The sequence below is a fragment of the Myxine glutinosa genome, chromosome 13 (assembly GCF_964187855.1).
Source record: "Myxine glutinosa chromosome 13, kmMyxGlut1.1, whole genome shotgun sequence".
Classification (NCBI taxonomy): domain Eukaryota; kingdom Metazoa; phylum Chordata; class Myxini; order Myxiniformes; family Myxinidae; genus Myxine; species Myxine glutinosa.
In genome coordinates, this window is record NC_136273.1 from 60,569,522 (window position 1) to 60,592,781 (window position 23,260).

General features: G+C 44.0%; 1 protein-coding gene across 5 annotated transcripts in view; it reads left to right on the forward strand.

The window, feature by feature from the left end:
* The window catches only part of LOC137438373 (fibronectin type III domain-containing protein 3B), a 320,604-nt gene that overhangs the window by 128,617 nt on the left and 168,727 nt on the right, over nt 1-23,260 (forward strand). For all 5 annotated transcript variants that reach the window (XM_078767595.1, XM_078767592.1, XM_078767593.1 and 2 more), the window contains 2 exons: nt 4,991-5,237; nt 11,663-12,127. In XM_078767595.1, coding sequence (XP_078623721.1) covers nt 4,991-5,237; nt 11,663-12,127 — 712 coding nt within the window. The remainder of the gene's footprint in view (nt 1-4,990; nt 5,238-11,662; nt 12,128-23,260) is intronic.

Below are 23,260 nucleotides of genomic sequence, written 5' to 3' on the forward strand. Positions count from 1 at the left end.
GTCAGCAAAGAGATAGAGAGGATTTTCAAGAGAGTCAGAGAGATCATTGATGAAGACCAGAAAAAGCACAGGGCCCAGAACACGACCTTGGGGAGCTCCAGCCTGAACAGGAAGAGGAGATGAGAGAAACCCATTCAGGGCCACACGTTGACTACGACCAGAGAAGAAGTCCGCCAGCCATGCGCGGCGATTTCCATGGATACCAAAGGAGGAGAGTTTGGTGAGCAGAGCGGGGTGCCAGACCGTATCGAAGGCACGTGAAATGTCAAGGGAGACAGCTCTAATTTCCTGTTTGGCGTTGAGGACCTCCATCCATTGTTGAGAAAGCAGAAGCAGCATGTCCAGAGTAGAGTGACCAGGTCTGAAACCAAATTGATGATCAGAGATCAAGCCATTGGAGAAGAGGAAAGATTTCATATCTGAAGCAATGATGGATTCCATGACTTTGCTGATAATTGGGAGAAGGCTGATTGGTCTGTAGTTGCTAGGATCTGTTTTTGCACCTTTTTTGTGCAAAGCGGTGATGTTGGCTGATTTCCAAGCAGATGGCAGATGACCTTGAGCAAAAGAGAGGGTGAAGAGAACAGAAAGAGGGAGTGAAAGAGCGGAAGAACATGATTTTAGGACCCGTGGGCTGATGCTGTCAGGACCAGTTGCAGAATCAGAGTCGAGGGTTGACAGAAACTTTTCCACCTTTTCAGGAGGAAAGGACACAGAGTCCAGGAGCAGCTGGGTATGACTGGGTACGGTGGGTACAGAGAGGGATGGGTTTGGGACACAAGATTTAGAGGCAAACACAGAGTTGAGGCATTCAGCTTTTTCATGTGCGGAGTCAGCCGTTAAGCCGTTTGAGGTGAGGGAGGGGATGGAGGGGGAACAAACACCAGAAACAGATTTGACCAGACGCCACCAGGATTTGGAAGAGGGAGACAGATAAGAGAGTTCGGTCTTGAGAACGGTGAGATATTGTTTCCTGGCTCTCCTGAGGGTGGACACACACTTGTTTCGGGCTTTGTGAAAGGAAATGAGATTTCCTTCCGTTGGATTTGCTTTCCAGGAGACGAAAGCAAGTTGTTTCAGGGCAACAGCCTCACCACAAGATTCCGTGTACCATGAACGGGAGGAAGGGTATGACAACTGAAGACGAGATGGGATAAATCTGTGCATGAGAGAGAGCAATTTACTTTGAAAGAATTCCCAGGATGAGTTGATGTCAGAGGCGGTCGAGATGGGAGACCAGTCCAGATGATTGATGGCTGCTTGAAGACCGTGCCAGTTGGCCTGAGTGAAATGCCAGACTCGTCGACGCTGAGGAGGCTCTCTGAGAATGGTCAGAGAGATGTCCACTTTGACAAGCACATGATCAGATGAGCCGATTGGAGCAGAAGAAGAGCAGCAGACATTTTCAGGGAAGTTAGTCATAACCAAATCCAGAAGAGAAGATGCTCCGTTGACTGAGATCCGGGTCGGGAAATTGACAGATTGTGTCAGTCCCAGTGAGTCGCAGAAGTCCTTTGCTGAAGAGCCATGGCTGGTGAGAGAGGTACCCACACCCAGCCAACTGGCATGGTGACAATTGAAATCACCACATATGAGGAAGAGAGAGTTGGGATGGGTAGATAGAAGTTGGTCCATATTATCAGACAGCGAGATGTAGATGGAGTCATCACTGTTTGGTGGACGGTACAACACACATATGAACAAAAGGTGGGAGCGAAGGGGAAGCCGTAGCCAAAGGTATTCCTGGGGGTGAGGTGGAGAGAGGGCAGTGGAGGGCGAATGAGGAAGAGAGTTTTTTATAAAGATAGCAACCCCACCTCCAGGACGAGGCTCAGGTCTATCATACCGGAGGAGGGAGTAACCTGGGAGAGATACCAAGGCATCAGAGACATCATGAAGGAGGAAAGTTTCTGTTAAGCAGATCACATCTGGTTTGTCAGAAGCAACCTGTATGGAGAGATCAGTCAAGTTTGAGCGAAGGCCCCGGATGTTTGAGGTCCATACCGTTAATGAAGAGGAAGGGGGAGCCTCGGGTACAGAACAAGGGGGGGGGGGGGAGGGGTAGGGTAAGATGTGGAAGAGGAGGAAGAGGTAGGGAGAGCTGTTGAAGGTGTGTCAGAGATTTCAGAGATTTCAGAATAGCTTGGAGAAAGGGAAGAATGGGGCGGACAAAAGGTTTGATGGAGATTGGGTGAGGCACAGTGAGGTGTTATTTGAGGAGGGGGAAGAGCGAGGCAGAAGGTTGAGGGAGATGAAGGTGAAAGTTGGAAGGGGGAAGAAGCAGGGAGGATGCTTTGAGGAGGAGGGGTGAGAGGGGAGTCTAGGAGGGGAGGAGCGAGGGAGAGTCTTGGAGGGGAGGGGTGTGGGGGGAGTTTAGGAGGGGAGGGGTGAGATTGGATTTTGAAAAGTGTACGATTCATGGGAAACGAACATTTTTTGCAAAATGAGTTTGAGACCTTCGAGTCAAAAATACGTTTGAGGATGCTGTAGGAGGGGTGGAGTTCTGGATAATTTAGGGAATGTAGAAAGGAGGAACTGTAAGAGATGGTATTATATATATTTTTTGGAATGAATAGATTTGGTGAGCCAGACGAAAGCATCCTTTTGTAGGAAAAGAAGAAAAGGGTGTTATAATATATGAGAGAAAATAGTTGTTCAGGGGAGAGATTATACATTTCTAACCACGTAATCGCGAACAACGTGAACGAAGAACGAACGAACAAATAAACGAATAAGCCCTGAGAAGGAAATATTTTTTTGGGTTTTTTTTTTTGAGAGATATTAAACAAGGAGGTATGGGGTGAACGACTGGGACGAAACAGACAACGAAAATAATTGCAGCGCATTCGACGAATCGCTGAGAGAAAAACAAAACCACAAGGTCGGAGACGGTACGGTAACCTAAGCCTACGAGAACTAGGCCTCAGAATACTCGATACGCATTCACCGACGATTGTGTATACATGTACGAAAAATTAGCACCGAAAATTTTCCAAAAGATACGCTATAGGTACATACACCGAAAGATAGATACAGTCTCAACAAAAACACAATTGTGAAAGATCACTTAGCTTCGAAAGCGTGAGCGCATGGAACAGCTTCGAAAAGACGTGACCTCGCCGTGATCTCGCGAGAAGAGGGTAGGGAAAGTGAAAGGGAAAGTGAAAGTGGTTGATCTCGCCACTTTCTCGCGAGAAGAGGCGTGATCGTGATCACGAGCCGTGATCTCGCGAGAAGAGGGGAGGGAAAGTGAAAGGGAAAGTGAAAGTGGTTGATCTCGCCTCTTCTCGCGAGAAGAGGGAAAGTGAAAGTGGTTGATCAGAGTAGTGATGGCAATGTACAAAAGAGCGCGCACAGCTGTAAGGACGAAAGACGGGAACAGTGGTGAGTTTGAGGTGAGGGTGGGAGTGCATCAGGGGTCGGTACTAAGGCCACTCCTATTTGTAGCTGTGATGGAGATGCTGGCTCAGAATGTAAAGGAGGGTTTACCGTGGGAGTTGGTGTGTGCAGATGATCTGGTGTAGATTGCGGAAAGTATGGATGGACTGAAGGAAAAGATGAACAAGTGGAAGGATGTATGGAGACAAAAGGTCTGAAGGTGAATATCAGAAAGACGAAGGTGATGGCAAGTGGTAAAGCATGTGGTAAGGTGGAAAGAACTGGGAAGTGGCCATGTGCTATGTGCAGGAAGGGTGTCGGAGTGAACTCCATTCAATGTACAATGTGCGCTGAGTGGGTTCATCAAAAATGTAGTGGTCTGAGAGGGTCATTAACCAGTGTGGCAGCTACATTCAAATGTAAGGTGTGCACAGAGGGAGCTGCAGATGGAGGAAATGTTGAGTTGGATCTTGGAGACGGCGTGAAGCTGGAAGATGTGAAAACATTTTGCTACCTCGGAGACATGCTGAATGGAGAAGGTGGATCAGACTCGGCAACGGTTGCTAGAGTGAGATGTGCATGGAAGAAGTTTTGGGGAACTGAGTGGCATGCTGATGAGGAGGGGAGTGTCGTTGAAGCTGGAGGGGAAGGTGTATGCTGCATGTGTGAGAAGTGTTATGATTTATGGGAGCGAGACATGGGTAATGAACGTAGAGCAGCAACGAAGGCTTGAAAGGGTGGAAATACGAATGGTTCGGTGGATGTGCGGAGTATCGTTGAGAGAGAGGAAGACAAATGATGAATTGCGAAAGATGATGGGAATAGAGCCTGTGATTGATGCTGTGAAGAGGAATAGGTTGAGATGGTTTGGTCATGTGTTGAGGAAGGATGAAAGTGACTGGTTGAGAAGAGTGATGGAAATGAATGTAGAAGGAAGTAGAGGATGGGGAAGACCGAGAAAGACTTGGCTAAAGATGGTCGAAGAAGAAATGCGGGCAAGGGGGTTAACAAGGGGAGATGCAGAAAATAGGGCAAATGGAGAAGATTGTCATGGGGCCCGCAAGGCTAACCCCCGCTCTTGCAGGGAAAATGGCCTTAAAATGCATGTTGTTGTTGTTGTTGTTGTTGTTGTTGTTGTTGTTGTTGTTGTATTGAAACCGAGAATGCCAAATGGTAACCCGACCATGTTGGCTGAAATATGGGGAGTAATACAGTTGATTTGGAACCATATTGCAGTCACACATCAATCAACTGTGTGCCAGCCAGTACGAAAACAAGATGTAAAGGGATCACATACCAGATACTAGTCAATTGTACATTTTCCTTCCTTAAGAAAATTCTCTGTGACTATGTCGTATTAAGAACACATTCATAGTCCCGGTAAAATTATTCCCGGTTTGTAAATCTTTATCATATTATGTGCTTCCAATACCTGCTCGTTCTCATTAGCACCATTAATCATTTATTGCCATTTTTATACCCATCATATCCTGTACTATCCCAGCAGTTTTAGGCTTATGAATCTTTGGAAGATTGGTTAAAAAATAAATACCTTTGTTTTGACTTTACCTGAATACAGATATCAATTATCTGTCTCTTTGGATTACCACAGATCATCGAAGACAATGGTTTGTGGAAAGTTGTGGTCACACCACACTCTCCTGACTTCCACCCGCACCATCACTCATTGCATCCAGGCCCACCGCCTCTCCCACCCTACATGCCGCATCATCCTCCACCTCTGATGACCCAGCACCCGCACCCAATGTACCCCACACCAGTACCACCGGGTACACCGGGAGACCTTCAGCCATTCATGGCCCACGCCCCTCCACCGCCCCACACCATCTATGAACATGGTGGGTCAGGAGGATATCGATTTATTCTTTTCATGAAACTTTTCGTATTTCTTCGACCCAACCTCCCACCTTTTCCTTTTACTTCTTCCTCCTTTTTTACATTATTTTCACAAACAGCTGTATTTTGGTTTAGTCTGTTTTTGTTCATGCCTGAACGTTTCATCTTCACAAGACATGTTTCAATGAAGGTCATAACTGTCTTTTGTGTCGAATGTATAATTTAGCGACATCCAGTTCCTAGTTTTAATTGACGATAAACACCCGCTCCCTTTGGAAAGTTTGGTTGAGATCGGGTCGGCCCTGTTTTTTCCTATGATTTTAAGATGTACAGTACAGTACAGATGTACAGTACAGTACATACATACATGTATACAGTCGTGGCCAAAAATATTGGCACCCTTGCACTTTTTTCAAATAATGCACCATTTATTCCAGAAAATTGTTGAAATTAAAAAATATTTTGATATCCACATTTGTATTTCCTTGGTTTGCAGTGGAACAAAACAAAAAAAGCTTTAAAAATCACTAAATCATAGCTTATTCCACACAGAAATCCTAAAATGGGGCGAACAATATTATTGGCACCTTTTAGAAGTTGTTACAAACAATTAGATTTCAAGCAGGTGATTCTCCTTCACTTTGGAATTGAACTCACCTGTGGTGCATTGCATGTGCCTGCAATATAAAAATCATTCATTCAACCAATTGAATAGAGAAAAGGGAGTCATTCTGCTGTTTTGTGTCACTGTGTGTACTGCAATGAGCATGGAGAAAAGAAAGAAAACCGCAGAATTGTCTGAGGAGGTCAGACACAGGATTGTAGCCAAGCATGGACAATCTCAAGGCTACAAGTTCATCTCCAGAGACTTTGATGTTCCTGTGTCCACTGTACGCAATGCTATCAGGAAGGTTAAGGCCCATGGCACTGTAGCCAACCTCCCTGAACGTGGACGCAAGAGAAAGCTTGCGAAGCGTGGACAATGACCCCAAATTGAATATTGCAGTGAAGGATTGTTCGAATGGTGGAGAAAGCACCTCGATCAACTGCCAAACAGATTCAAGCTGACCTTCAGACACAAGTTACGACAGTTTCAACTCGCACCATCCGTCACCACCTCAATGAAAGGGGGTTCTATGGTAGGAGACCCAGGCTGATAGAGACATAAGAAAGCCTGACTGGAGTTTTCCAAAATACACCTGAACAAGCCAAAATCCTTCTGGGAGAATGTCCTGTGGACATATGAGACCAAATTAGATTTTATGGTAAAGCACATCATCTCTATGTTTACAGAAAACAAAATGAAGCCTTCAAAGAAAAGAACACCTTCCCCACAGTCAAACATGGAGGAGGTTCAGTGATGTTTTGGGGTTGCTGTGCTGCCTCTTGCACTCGGTGCTTTGAATGTGTGCATGGCATCATGAAATCAGGAGATTAACAAGGCATTTTGGAGGGCAATGTTCAACCCAGTGTCAGAAAGCTGTATATCTGTCGAAGGTCATAGGTCTTGCAGCAGGACAATGACCCCAAACACACTTCAAAAAGCACACAGAAATGGTTCAAGACAAATCGCTGGACTGTTCTGAAGTGGCCAGCAATGAGTCCAGATCTAAATCCCATTAAACACCTGTGTGGAGATCTGAAAACAGCACTTTGGAGAAGGCACCCTTCAAATTTTGGAGAACTGGAGCAGTTTGCACAAGAAGATTGGGCCAAACTGCCAGTAGAGAGGTGGAGGAAGCTCATTCATGGCTATAGGAAGTGCTTGACTGCAGTTATTTTGTCCAAAGTCTGTGCTACCAAATATTAAGTATTGGGTGTCAATAATTTTGTCAATGCCATTTATTTTTATTTTCTGATTTAAATGGATATATTAAGTTCTGAATCAAAAACAAAGGTTCTGTAATATTAACAGTGGAATAAAGAATTGTGGAGACCAAATACTTTTGTCAATTGAAACTTATTTTCAGAGAAAATTGTGAGTTATTTGAAAAATATGCAAAGGTTCCAATACATCCATCCATAAATATATATACATATATATTTTTGTATGTATGTATGTGTATATATATATACATTACATGACCAAAAGTATGTGGACACTCGAACATCGAACATCTCATTCCAAAAGCATGGGCATTAATATTGATTTGGTCCCCCCTTCGCTCCTATAACAGCCTCCACTCTTCTGGGAAGGCTTTCCACTCGGACTAGATGTTGTAACATTGCTGCGGGGCTTTGCTTCCATTCAGCCACAAGAGCATTGGTGAGGGCGGGTAATGATGTTGGGCGATTATGCCTGGCTCGCAGTCGGCGTTCCAATTCATCTCAAAGGTGTTCAATGGTGTTGAGGTCAGGGCTCTGTGCAGGCCAGTCAAGTTCTTCCACACCGATCTCGACAAACCATTTTTGTATGGACCTTGTTTTATGCATGGGGCCATTGTCATGCTGAAACAGGAAAGGGCCTTCCCCAAACTGTTTCCACAAAGGTGGAAGCACACAATCGTCTAAAATGCCATTGTATGCTGTTGCGTTAAGATTTCCCTTCACTGGAACAAAGGGGCCTAGCCCAAACCATGAAAAACAGCCTCAGAGCATTATTGCTCCTCCACCAAACTTTACAGTTGGCACTATTCATTCGGTGAGCCCAGATTCGTTCGTCGGACTGCCAGATGGTGAAGCGTGATTCATCACTCCAGAGAACGCGTTTCCACTGCTCCAGAGTCCAATGGCGGAGATCTTTACACCACTCCAGCTGACGCTTGGCCTTGCACATGGTGATCTTAGGCTTGTGTGTGGCTGCTCGGCCATGGAAACCCATTTCATGAAGCTCCCGACGAACAGTTGTTGTGCTGACGTTGCTTCCAGAAGAAGTTTCACTCGGTAGTGAGTGTTGCAACCAAGGACAGACAATTTTTACGCGCCACACACTTCAGCACTCAGTGGTCCCGTTCTTTGAGCTTGTGTGGCCTACCACTTCGCGACTGAGCTGTTGTTGCTCCTAGATGTTTCCACTTCACAATAACAGCACTTACAGTTGACCGGGGCATCTCTAGCAGGGCAGAAATTTGACGAACTGACTTGTTGGAAAGGTGGCATCCTATGACGGTGCCACGTTGAAAGTCACTAAGATCTTCAGTACGGCCCATTCTACTGCCAATGTTTGTCTATGGAGATGGCATGGCTGTGTGCTTGATTATGTACAGTCGCGTGACAAAGTAAGTACACCCCATGTAAAGTTTTGACTTTTTCAACATATTTCAACATACAGCTATTTGATCTTCATTTCAACAATATTGATAGATAAAGGTGATGTAATACAACAAATATCATGAAACATTTACATTTTGTAGTCCATTGTATAATTTAAATAAACATAAATGCAAAGTTCACATGTGGAAAAAGTAAGTACACCTATTTGGCCACTACATTTATCACTATAAATACCTAAATTTAGAATCAGGTGCACCAGCTCAGGTGCAAATGATTAGAAAATCGTTAGAGAGGATCTTGGAGGAACCTGTCTTTTTAAACCTCAGACATTTAGTTTGGTTTGCTCTTTGTTGTTGAAGTGTGCGGCGTCACCATGCCCAGATCAAAAGAGCTCTCTGAGGCCTTCAGAAAGAAGGTTATCGATGCCTACGAGTCTGGGAAGGGATTTAAAAAGATCTCCAAACAATTTGAAATAAATCATTCGACTGTCCGGAAGATCATCTATAAGTGGAGAAGATTCCAAACAACTGCCAACTGCCCCCATGTTCAGGCCAGGCTGCCCCCATCAAGTTCAGCCCGAGAGCAGACCGCAAGATGCTGAAAGAGGTCTCTAAGAACCCCAGAATGTCGTCACGGGACCTACATGTAGCTCTTGCCACTGTTGATGTCAAAGTGCACGAGTCTACCATTAGAAAGAGGCTGCACAAATTTGATCTACATGGGAAGTGTGCCAGGAGGAAACCTTTGCTGTCCAGAAAGAACATCAGGGCAACACTGAAGTTTGCCAATGAACACCTAGGCAAAGACCAGCACTTCTGGACAATGTGCCCTGGACAGATGAGTCAAAGGTAGAGCTATTTGGCCACAGTACCAGAAGACATGTTTGGCGAAAACCAAAGACAACATTTGACCACAAGAACCTGATACCAACTGTAAAGCATGGTGGTGGAAATATTATGGTTTGGGGCAGCTTTGCTGCATCAGGGCCTGGGCAGCTCACCATCATATAATCCACTATGAATTCTTCATTGTACCAGAGGGTGCTTGAGGATAATGTGAGGCCATCTGTCGGAAAGTTGAAGCTCAACTGAAGGTGGACCTTGCAACATGACAATGACCCTAAACATCTATCTATAATTCCAGTAATCTCTGTGTGTTTGTTTGTACGTTTGTACGTTTGTACGTTTGTTTGTTTGTCTGTGACCGCTGTTTCTCGACAACCACGGGTCCGATATACTTTTAACTTGCCAGGTATATTGCTGGGGACCCGAGGATGTGCCTTTTCAAGGTTTCATATTAATCGGACAATTACTTACCGAGCTATGTCCAAAAAACGATTCAACCAATCAGAGAGCAGCGAACTATCGCGTGTGCCGAACGTGGCGGACACACTCTGCCTCGGATGGCACATTTGAGAGCGTATTCATTTATTTCACGTTTGCAAACTATGTTGGCGCTATGTTGGCGTTAAACTATGTTTTAAAACTAATAAAAACCATTTCATGTAAATAGAGGGGGGGGGGGGGGGGGGATTGTCACTGTACTCGCACGAGCAGATGGCGGAAGTGCCTGACCGCCAAGTGAAGTCCGAGCAACTCGCGGTCGAAGGTACTGTAACGGCGTTCGGGCGGGCGAAGCTGCCGGCTAAAGAACGCCAGCGGTTGCCAAGCTCCGTTTTAAAACTAATTAAAACCCCGGGGGGATTGTCACTGTACTCGCAAGCCGTTCGCCGTTCGCTTTGGCGTTGCGAATGGACCAAAACATTTCATGCACCAAACCATTTCATGTAAAGCGTTCGCCGTTCGCTTTGGCGTTGCGAATGGACCAAAACATTTCATGGACCAAACCATTTCATGTAAATAGAGGGGGGGATATAATTTTAGATATAGATATAGTACAGGCATGCCCTAGTACCAGTAAATCCACCAAGGAATGGCTGAAAATAAAGAAATGGAGGGTTCTGGAATGGCCAAGTCAAAGCCCGGATCTAAATCCCATCGAGATGTTGTGGGGGGATTTGAAACGAGCTGTGCATGCAAGAAACCCCTCAAACATCGCACAGCTGAAAGAATTCTGCATGGAGGAGTGGGCAAAAATTTCTCCCAGTCGATGTCAGAGACTGGTAGACAGCTATAAGAAACGCCTACTTGAGGTTGTTTCTGCCAAAGGGGGCAATACCACCTATTAGAGCCAAGGGTGTACTTACTTTTTGCACATGCGAAATTTGCATTTATGTTTATTTAAATTATACAATGGACTACAAAATGTAAATGTTTCATGATATTTGTTATGTTATATCACCTTTATCTATCAATATTGTTGAAATGAAGATCAAATAGCTGTATGTTGAAATATGTTGAAAAAGTCAAAACTTTACATGGGGTGTACTTACTTTTTCACGTGACTGTATATATGTATATATATATATATATATATGTATATATATATATATATATATATATATATGTATGTATATATATATATATATATATATATATATATATATATATATATATATATATATATATATATATATATATATATATATATATATATATATATATATATATATATATATATATGTTGAAAACACACCTGGTCACAAGTGTGCCGCACTGACCGGGTCCTCAGTCGAGGTCCTCAGCATCATCCCGTTTTGGCCCTTCAACCTCGATACGGTCAGCTAAGGTGGGCCAGCAGGGGCACATACACATCCTCATGCAGCAACTACACCTGGATGTGTATATACCCCCACCCCCAGCCAGTGCGAACGCAGACTACAACAGCAATACCTCCACATCCAGAATACACAGCACCAAACAAACATGGTGGAACACATGTAATATGTATGTATACAAAAAAATATCCAACTGTATTTTTCTAAATTTCTAAAAGATTGTTTTTGCAAAAAGCTCTCCCCAACACTCCTAAGATCCTTTATCTATCAGCTATCTGATATTTCAGCTATCTCTGAGGAAAATGGTGACACACACACACACACACACACACACACACACACACACACACACACACACACACACACACACACACACACACACACAAACTGCTCTCTTATAGTATAGATGTAAATGGTAACATGCAGATGAAAACCAAATGTAACAAACAAACTCTGGTTTTTATCGTTATGAAGCCCATCTCTTATGACATTTTGATTCATTATAATTTATTTTAATTTCGTATTTCATCCAAGCAGAATCTTTGCCACCTCCTTTGCGACAAAACTTTTACTCGGAGAGGTCAATTGGAAAGCTGCATGACCGACCACCCAAGAAATGCAAGCCAGAGCGCAACACAATAAGCGAGCGCCCAGGATCCAAGGACAAGGCCACCTCACCTCCATCATCTCCCCAGAACAAGCCTCGAGCAAGTTCCCCTGCCAAAAACTTGGACTGTTCTTCACCACTACCACCATCTCATACTTTATCGGGAGTGACCAGGCCAGTACCCAACTCGTCCCCAGCTTCAATACCGCCACTTTCTCCAGCTCACTCGCTGTCCTCCAGCAACGACGTGGCTCAACCACTGCACAATGGCTGCGTGGGCAGGGTCGCTTCTCCAGTTCAGTCGCTGCGGTCTACTGTTGGAGCGTCGGGCCTACCGAAGAGGCCTGAGCGGAAGTCTAGGGGCAGCCCAAGGAGTCTGGATACAGACTGTGCAGGTGAGATTATTTAATGGTTATGGTTGTGGGTTGGACTGAGGACGAGGATGTGGCTTCATGATTATGAAATTAAGATTCTGTATCTTTTTTAATTTATCCTTGAAAAACATGTAGCACTGAAGGTATCGTCTCTATTTAAGCCGTGCACTCTAAAACATTTGTACGGCTGTCCTTCCCACATTCACCTTTCACATGTGTCGATCTTAGGAAATTTTTGTAACAATAGGTCTCACACACTCAAAAAGGTAGATTGGTGTGCTGTGTGGTAGTGCCGGGGTGGATAGCAGGTGGCTATGAGGAGAAAAGCTTAATAAAAGGAAGAGAAGGATGAAAGTTAGTGGAGAAAATGGAGTGTAGCAACATCGTGGAAGTGTGGGGAAGCGAATGGAGTGAGGGGAGAGGAGAGGCTTGTTTGGGGGAGTTCAAATTCTTCATTATTTGTCGGTAATTTGCTCCTGAGAGATCATGTTGAGTTTGGGAGGGAGAGCATTTAAAGCACCACATGTCATTCTAACCTGAAGATGACCAATGACGAAGGAAGCAGAATACCAATGGAGGACGGTCTCTTGGAGAAACTCCATGAAACGGCAAACAAAGTCTTTGTGTATGTCAGGTTGAAGACCGTCAAGGAATGTCCCGACATGACACATTTAGCTTGTAGAATATTTCTTACTTATAGCTCAACCAAAATTGGGTATACCTTTAAGAAAGGCCCATGTGAAACTGGTGATGTCCAGGTGTCCCACGAATCCATATTGCCATTAATATCGGAATAACTGGTGCATTTGTCGCAATGTTTGCCATCGTAAGACATCTCAAACTATTGTTACGGAGAGAGATTACTCCTTGCTACATCGTTGTGGTAATTATTTTTTATCATCACGGTGGATCGTGGTTGTTTACGTTGGCGCATCTGAGGGAACCTTACAATTTTGAATAACATCCCTCTGTACACTCTTCTTCAACTGCCAGGCAGTATCCGCCAATTTTACGGGAAAAAGATGGCAGGGTCAAGCCTGGGCAACGTGCCTCGGGTCGAGTGAGGGCGATAAGTTGATAAGTGATCTTTCGTGCAAACATCACGGAGCATGTCAGAGCGGAACACAGGCCAAGCAAAGTCCAGGCAAACACAGGCGGTATGTCGGTATGCTTGAAAGTAGCGCTCAATTCAGATCACGGTTATTGCTTGTCTTGCTCTCACATACGCAATATGAATTAGCATTCACGTTTGGAAAGTGCCTGTTATTTGTTGTGTCTTTATTTCTTGTGAGGTGTACTTTGGAAAGAGAACTCTGGTTTTTGTCACTCTGAGTAGTATTAGAGACTTGGTTTGAGGTAAACTTTTGGGATGTTTTCATAACAAGGACAGGGTTGGGATAGTAAGTTTGACAAACCAAAGTGGCACTTGTATTACATGGCCGGAAGTACAAAGGGCTTTTGATCGGTCACCAACTCGCAGTTCATTGGCCAGCAATAAGGTCTGCCATGGTTGGTTGTGTATTGTGAGGGGGACAGGCAAAGGGGAGGGAGCAGCCAGGAGAGAGGTCATTGGCAGGCGTTGTGTCTGTGGCCGCATCTCTCTTCCAAGAGAAGCGGAGTCCCAGGACCTCAGGGTGCATGTGGAGCAAAGCTCCAAGAGAAGCAAATAAAGAAAAGATGCAAAAGAAGGAAAGGCTGCAAAAGCAGGATGGGATGCATAATAAGTTACAATTTTTTCTCTCCTTCTTCCTGTCTCTTTTCTCTCTTCCCTCCCTCCCTTTCTCCCTTCCTCCCTTTCTCTCTCTCCCTCCCTTTTCCACTCCCATCTTTTTCTGTCTCCCTCTCCTTACTCTCTCTCCTTCATTCTCTCTTTCCTCCTCTCCTTCCCGACATTTTCCTCTCATCCTCCTGCTCCCTCTCTGCCTGCTCCTTCTTTCCCTGCTCCCTCTCCTTCCTTCTGTCTTCCCTCCTATTCCCTCTCGCCCTCCCTTCATTTTCTTCTCTCCCTCCTTCTCCCTCTCTACCCACGTACTCTCTCCCTCTCCTTCCCCCTGCTCCCTCTCATCCCTGCTCCATCTCTCCCCACTCCCTCTCTCCCTGCTGCCTCCTCCTCTTTCCCTCTCTCCATGCTCCATATCTCCCTGCTCCTTCTCTCCCTGCTCCCTTTACTTCCCGTTCCCTGTTTCCCTCCCTTTAGCTCTCTCTCTCCCTCTCTTCAAACCAGCTTGGCACCAGCTGCTAATGAATTGCCATAATTATTTGTAATAACTTTGGATTGAAGAAGGTGGATGCACGGTCCCAACACATTAGCTCAAAACGCTTAAATATGAGCAGCCTTTTTAGGACAAACTATAATTAATAATTATTTTATATACTTACAGAACTTATTTCCAATCATATAGGTTTTTCTAATAGAATGTAAAGCATCATGTGCACTTGCTCCACGGTGATTGTCCCAATTGCTTAATAGATTAAGAAGAAGAGGAAGTGATGGTTTTTTTTCAAGCTTACCTCTGGGATCCAAATTCCCATTCCAACCCCTACAGATGTTGTCCCTTCTGTCTATGATTTGTAACAGCTCTTCCTTAATACCGTACACTCATATGAGCATTATCTTTTTTCAGGGTAACAATATTGTTCCTTTCCTTAAGAATAAATTGTACAATTCAGTGGCAGTTTTTATATCAGGATATATTGTTCAGCATAATTGTTTAGATTATCCTTTAATGATCTTTACAGTGTCCTCCTCCCTCACCCACTTCTCCCCCTCCTGACACTAGTTACCTGGATTGATGGGTACGTGTGCAGTGTTACTTTAAATAGTGTCTCAGTGTCACCCAAGATTGCCCGGAGGGCTTTTACGTGCCAATTGTGAAGAGAGATGCGGCCCACGACCAAAAAAAACAAAAAAAACCCAGCCAGCTCACTAAGGAGAGAAATGTTCTTAGTGAGCTTTCTGGGGGGGGTTGGGGAGGGGGGGGGGTTCATTACTCACAATATTATAATTATCAGATCTGAAGCAGAGGAAGATCGAGGATTTTGATAGAGGAACGGGCAACAGGGGGACTAGGAGGGACTCCATGATATATGGCCGGTACATTAGGTGCTTCAGTTGATTGTCACGTGTCGTGTCTCTAGTTATAATCCCTGATGAAAAACGCATTCAGATATGTCGATTCGGCAACAATCGTTTGATTATGTACAGGTAAACGATGGCGTTTTTCGATGAATACGGCTTGTACTCAGATACACCTAGACCTTTCATGCTGCTGCCTTCTGTCGGATTTTACCCCGCAATGTCTGGACCCAGCCTCCTCCTCACCACTGCCCCACTACCCGCTTTCTTTGCTCACTTGATTAAAGCATTTTTAATCATCCATCGGTTTAGTCCGGTTAGTTCAGCCAGCTCTCTGGTGAACTGACAATGGTGTAAACTCGAGCATCAGTCAGAACTCCATTGTTGGTCTTTACGTTATTTTTCTCCTTGTTAAAACACCACTCTGTCACTACCATCAGTGCCCATGTCATCAATGTCATCTATATATATCAATGAAAGTTTTTTTTGTTTGTTTGTTTGTTTGTCTGCGCAAGCTAATCTCCTGAACGGTGAAAGATAGGAGGAAACCTCTAATAAAAAAAATGTCGGGACGGGCCCCGGGAAGGTTATAGGCTAGGTGGTGAGGCCGCTTCGGCCGGGCTGGGCCCATTTCACACAATTAAAAGCTGAGCTGAATTATAGTAGTCAATCTTCTACGGCTGCGAGTGAAAGCTGAATTATAGTAGTAAATGCATTCAAAAAGAACCAAAAATGTCGGGACGGGTCACGGGATGGTTTTCGGCTAGGTGGTGAGGCCGGTCGAGGCCGCCTCGGCTGGGCTGGGCCCATTTCGCAATTAAAAGCTGAGCTGAATTATAGTAGTCAATCTTCTAAGGCCGCAAGTAAAAGCCGAATTATAGTAGTAAATTCATTCAAAAAGAACCCGGGCAACGCCGGGTGCTTTCGGCTAGTGACCTATAAAATAAAGTCTGGTGTTGGCTTAACGGTTAAGGAGGCTGGCTTGAGATCCTAGGGCCTTGAGTTCGAGCTCCTGTCATGCCGTTGAATTAACACCAGGTTGGTTGACTCAACCTGTCATCCTTCCGAGGTTGGCAAAATGAGCACCAGCTGACTGGTAATGGGGGCATTGCATCAGTGGCATAGCTGCGCCCCCAGAAAATGATGCAACCAGCAGAACCAGCAGCCGCTGGCTGCACCCGACCCTCCGCTGCTGCCACCACCTATAAAATACACGTGGAAAAGGACGTCGATAACACATTACAGCATATCTGATTAAACACTGTCCCTTATAGTACCTAAGGTAAATGTTAAGGCCATGACAATATTTAACCTGCACTTCAACAGATCTTCTTGGTCATGTGAAACGTGTCCTCCCTTCCCCCACCTTCCCATGTTTATTCAACCTGTTGGTGCCATGACACATAGCCAACATGTTCATTTATCGTCGTATCTCATGGGTTCCCCATGATTTTCAGGTGGTAAAGGATTTGGTCGACCCTTTGACCCACAAAGCGATTTTAACATGTTAGGGTGCTAGGATCCGCAGCCTTTTGTGTTTACACCATGGTATCTTGAGCATCTGTATTAAAATGCAGTCTGGAACAGAACTTGCAGGTTTACCGACCCAGCTTTAAGGCAGCAGGTTGGAACATGCACTACCCTTGTGTTCACACCACAGGATAGCCGGTTTCGTAATCAAATGTACCATTCCAGGTATTTTGAACGCGACGACAATTAAACCTGAACGACAAGCTTGGTCCATCGAATAGCAATGAACATCACAACAGTACACTGCTCAGATATGTCTCCCAGTTGTTCTAACTTTGGTACCACTTGCTTTCTGTGTCTTCTTGCGTCGTTTTGTATTGTATAATACCGTACTGTTCTGAACCGTCGACTCGGTGATGATCTATTGGAGCTGTGTATGTCGTTTTTAAAATAAAACAAAGAAAACTTTGAGCTTGCACATACTGGCACGGTCCAAGAAAAGCGTCAAGGTGCCAAGAAGCATCAGTTGTCTGCATTCCTTTCCTTGCCCTAGCTTGTCTGCCTGCTGGCCTGTTGTCTGCGCAGACAGAACTTTCCCTTTGCTTAGTCTTACAGCGAAGTCGTGACATAATTTCTCATCTTAATTCTGCCTAGACTTGCCTCAGGTTTGCCATTACTGCAGTTTTTGATGTCTTTCCTCGTGACCCGGTGTTGATTCTTTCACTTTGGCAGTTCTCCAGGAATCAGCTGTGGAATAGCATCGTGGCCTGTCTAAGTGGGGCCAAAATGGCAGACGTTCCATTTGAAGAATTTAAGAAGAGAAATGTTTTGCTTGAAAGAGAGAGATGCCTTTTCCATTCGAGCCCGTGCACTCTTTACTGGCAAACTCACTCCAAAGGCAAAACAAGTGCCATTGATTTACCAACACGGGCTTTATAGCTCGAACACCACTAAACCATTCACACAATCGAGTTATCTCATTCATCATCATCATCATCATATCATCATTCATTCACCTACCCTTTCTGTCAAAGGTTTTGGAACGCGCTGTAGCCACTCAACTCAAGCATCACCTCTCTGCCAATAACCTGTATGAAACATTCCAATCCGGATTCCGGTCCAACCACAGTACTGAAACTGCTCTCCTCAAAATCACCAACGACCTTCTCCTCTCCTCTGATGCTGGCAACCTCAACATTCTCATCCTCCTCGACCTCAGCGCTGCCTTTGACACCATCGATCACACCATCCTCCTCACCCGACTTGAAACCACCTTTAACATTACCGGCACTGCCCTCTCTTGGATTAAATCATACCTCTCTGACAGACGTCAGTTCATCTCCATCAATAACTGCAAATCCCCCACTGCTCCCCTCCCCCAAGGTGTCCCCCAAGGTTCAGTTCTTGGCCCCCTCCTCTTTATCCTTTACCTGTCCCCCCTCGGTCACTTAATCCGCCGTCATGGTCTCCAATTCCACTGCTTCGCCGATGACATCCAGCTTTTCATCTCCACCAAGTCCATCTCCACCGCCACCCACTCTATCCTGACAAACTGCATCACTGAAATAAAATCCTGGCTTCAAATCAACTTCCTCAAACTTAACTGTGATAAATCTGAAATAATCATCATTGGCCCAAAAACGCTCACCAAGTCCACCCATAACTTTGCCCTCAACATCGACGGTTTCCCAGTGTCCACCTCCCCTCACATCCGGAATCTTGGCATCATCTTTGACCAAACCCTCTCCTTCGACAAATACACTAAACAGATCACAAAGACAGCCTTCTTCCACCTGAAAAACATCGCCCGTCTCCGTCCATCCCTCTCCTCTGTGGCTGCAGAAACCCTCATCCACGCCTTCATCACTTCCCGTCTGGACTACTGCAATAGCCTCCTTTATGGTTCACCCTCAACAATCACCAATAAACTCCAATACATTCAGAACTCCGCTGCCCGTCTACTCACCCATTCCCGGACCCGTGACCACATCACCCCCGTCCTTTACAAGCTTCACTGGCTCCCCATCTCCCAGAGAATCCAGTACAAAATCCTCCTCTTGACCTACAAAGCCCTCCATAACCTGGCCCCATCCTACCTGGCTGACCTCCTCTCCAGACACACTCCCACCCGCAACCTCCGCTCTGCTGGTACCAACCTCCTGACCCCCCCCATCCGGACCAAATTTAGATCCTGGGGGGACAGGGCCTTCTCCATCGCTGCTCCCACCCTCTGGAACTCGCTACCTCACACCATCAGAGACTCCTCCTCACTCACCACATTCAAAACATCACTCAAGACCCACCTGTTCAACACTGCATTCAACATTTAACCCACAGCATCTAACCCCTGACTATCTCCTCTCCTTCTCCCTCCTTTGTGCTTTGAATATTTCCCTATTGATTCTTCTTTTTTTTGCAATTGTCTTTATGTTTTGCTATGCGTTATGTTTTGCACTCTGTCAAAGCGTCTTTGGGCTTCCTGAAAAGCGCTATATAAAATAAATGCATTATTATATTATTATTATTATTATCTAGTTCTGCAAAATTGCGGCCGACTTCTGGTGACATTCATGATTTCATTTCTCCAAACAACCCTGTCCTGCACTGCTTTCCGAAGGTCAGGCAGAGACAGCTCGGTTGCAGCCTTTACCCCATCCATCGGGCACATACAAGGTCTGCCTCTTCATCTTCTTCCCTCATCCATGGCCTGCATGGTTAACTTCTCCAGACTTTCGTTCGTTTTCTCCACTCCAGACTTTAGACTCAATCGAATACGAGCAGAAAATCGACCCCAAAAACATTCTGTCAAGTGTTGATGAAATATTACAGGTTTTCAATATGTGATACCATGAGTGCAGCAACTCCCAATTCCTCTCTTTTCTTTACATCAATTTATTGCCACTTAGACCCATGGTTGTCATATATATATATATATATATATATATATATATATATATATATATATATATATATATATATATATATATATATATATATATATATATATATATATATATATATATATATATATATATATAATATATATATATATATAATATATATATATATATAATATATATATATATATAATATATATGTATATATAATATATATGTATATATAATATATATGTATATATATATATATGTATATATATATATATGTATATATATATATAACTGTGAGAAATAGTAGAAACTCCACAGTACGAGCAGGGCGTCTCATTTGCATTGAATAAATAATCGGGAGATTGAATAAGACGCGGACGTAGCTTCAGGGCTTCGATCTTTAATTCGACAAGCTTTCGACCAACAAAGGTCTTCTCTGAGTCTACAAAAACAGCAGGCATGTATATCAGTCAAGTATGTATAGTGATATGTGTGTAAGATGTGTGATATGTGTAGAAAATGCATACAAAAGGAAGAGCCACGCCAAAGCTCACTCACTGGCCCCAAGTTCAACGGAATGTTGGGGCCGGTGAACAACGCAACACCACCAAGCACACCGGCCCCAAGTTCCGTTGAACTTGGGGCCGGTGAGTGAGCTTTGGCGTGGCTCTTCCTTTTGTATGCATTTTCTACACATATCACACATCTTACACACATATCACTAAACATACTTGACTGATATACATGCCTGCTGTTTTTGTAGACTCAGAAGAAGACCTTTGTTGGTCGAAAGCTTGTCGAATTAAAGATCGAAGCCCTGAAGCTACGTCCGCGTCTTATTAAATCTCCCGATTATTTATATATATATATATATATATATATATATATATATATATATATATATATATATATATATATATATATATATATATATATATATATATTATATATACATCCATCCATATATATATATATATATATATATACTAGCTTGGCTCGGCTCGCTGCGCTCGCCTCAACCAAGCATCATTCCTGAGGAATGGGCTTATTTTAGCTGAGGATAATGACTGTACCTGAGTTGCTGTGTTGTCATGATTTACACCAATCATAATACAAACAATTATTTTGCACAAATTTATTTGTTGTGTTTGTGATATTACATTTTTATTGGCAATTTAGGTTGAAGATTCAGGTTGAATGTTTTTTTTTCAAGAAAGAACCCCTCAGCACACACATAGGGGAGGGGTAGGTGCAGACTGGAAGTTTGGTACGATTACACCTCACCACCAATTAATTCAAAACACCTCACCACCAAGTAATTCAAAACACCTCACCACCAAGTAATTTAAAACACCTCACAGCCATAAAACACGTAATAAATACACCTCACCACCACAAAATTGGAAACACCTCACAGCCATAAAACACGTAATAAAAACACCTCACAGCCATAAAACACGAAATAAAAACACCTCACAGCCATAAAACACGAAATAAAAACACCTCACCACCACGTAATTATAAATACCTCACCACCGAGTAATTCAAAACACCTCACCACCACGTAGTTCAAAACACCTCATCACCACATAATTAAAAACACCTCACCTCAATTCACCTCACCTCAAACACCTCAATTCAAACAATTATTTTGCACAAATGTATTTGTAATATACGTGATATCACATTTTATATACAATTGAAGTTGAAAACTTAAGTTGGAAAAATATTTTTCCCCCAAAAAATTCCAAAAGAATATATAAAATTCGACATTTTTTCAAAAAAAAAATACCCTTCGGACATACCGACGGGAGAGATATGTGCATACCAGAAGTTTGGTACGATTTCACAAAAGTTTGAGAAAGTAGTTCAGTGACAACACAGGACAACACACAACACAGGACAGGACAGACACTGCACAGATATATATATATAGATATACACATCCATCCATATATATATATATACCTCACATATACATTTGTGCAAAATAATTGTTTGAATTATGATTGGTTTGAACCATGACAAAACTGCAACTCGGGTACAGTACCTTCTTACTCAGGTACAGTACCTACTCGGGTACAGTACAGTACTTCATACCTTATATATACACATCCATCCATATTGTTACGGTTCTCTACGCCGGCCTTCTTCCCCTTATCAAGGGGGGGATTAATCCCCTTGTCTTTGCTGGGCCTTGGCGGAACCGAGACTTGCAACGCCCTTCCCGGGCGAGCGCGGAAACAGGGTTTCGGGACCAATTCTCGCTCGTACCTAAGTACCTGCGCCGCCACGGAAATGAGGAAACAAGCCTCGCACGAACCACGTGTGATGTTAGTATGCCGAGCGGATTGCGTACACGTGGTCTGCGCAGTCTTACTCAGTGGAACCCGATTGGAGCGATCTTATTCATGCCACACTTAGTCAATTGAGGAAACCACAGGAACGATCGAATCAGAAAGAAAGAACAGGGGTTTAATTATTCCCACACGTATATACAGTTCAAGGACGAAGAGACACAGAGCAATCCTTAAACAGTCTTAACTTATCCCTGGGACAACGGGCCCGTCTCACACTCACACAGGGGATTGCAGATGAGCATGTGTTCCCCACGCGTGGATGTCGTCGTCCAGAGACGGCCTCCGTCCGGCTCTCCACAGTCCCCGGCACGTCCCGCGAAGATGGTGGCAGGCGAAAGCAGGGACTCGTAGCGCGTCTCTCGTACGCAGCAGATGTTGGGGCGAAACGGTAGAGGGCGGACTTAAGCGCAGCTGGCGGTTACTCAGCCTCGTTCATTCGCGTGGCTGAAATGCGCTATTCGTTCATAAGCGCGTCTGGCTGCGCACGCTTATATGTAGCAACCAACACCTCTTCTTCAATACACTTGGTGTTGGTTAGCGCGCGCGCGTTCTCGTGCAATGGTCAAGTTCATCAGGCAGCAGTCCTCCTATCTCCCTCTCTCCTCTGTGAGTCCTCTCGAGGGCTTTTGTGCAGCGGTTCTTATAGCTACTCCCCCCGAACCTTCTGGAACTCACCAGACTCTTCTCACCATGCCCTCTGACGCCATGCCGCCGCCACCACCCTCGAGCTCTGATTGGCTACTCATGCTTACCGTCATTGCTTCTGCCGCTCCACCTCGACTCCGCCCCGATCCTTCCTAGGCCTACCTCGTGTTAACTCGGCCAATGATCACCCAATGCTTAACAAACTGGATCGAGGCTAGGGTGGCTGGGAAATCGGTGGCAGTAGGGCCTATTTTCCGGGCTCCTACTCAACGCAGGATTAACACTGGAAGGGAACTAAGCTCACAAATACTAAGACATAACTATACTATTGCGAGGCTACATGTTGCTTGTGTGACTAACTATGGGGGACAGACTTTAACCTTTATTAAACTCACTTGACAGACTCAAAACCGCAACACTATATATATATATATATATATATATATATATATATATATATATATATATATATACTTACTTTTTCCACATGCGGAATTTGCATTTATGTTTATTTAAATTATACAATGGACAACAAAATGTAAATGTTTCATGATACTTGTTGTCAAAACTTTACATGCGGTGTACTTACTTTTTCACGTGACTATATATATATATATATATATATATATATATATATATATATATATATATATATATATATATATATATATACAGTGGAACCTTGACTTACGAGTTTAATTCGTTCCGTGACCGA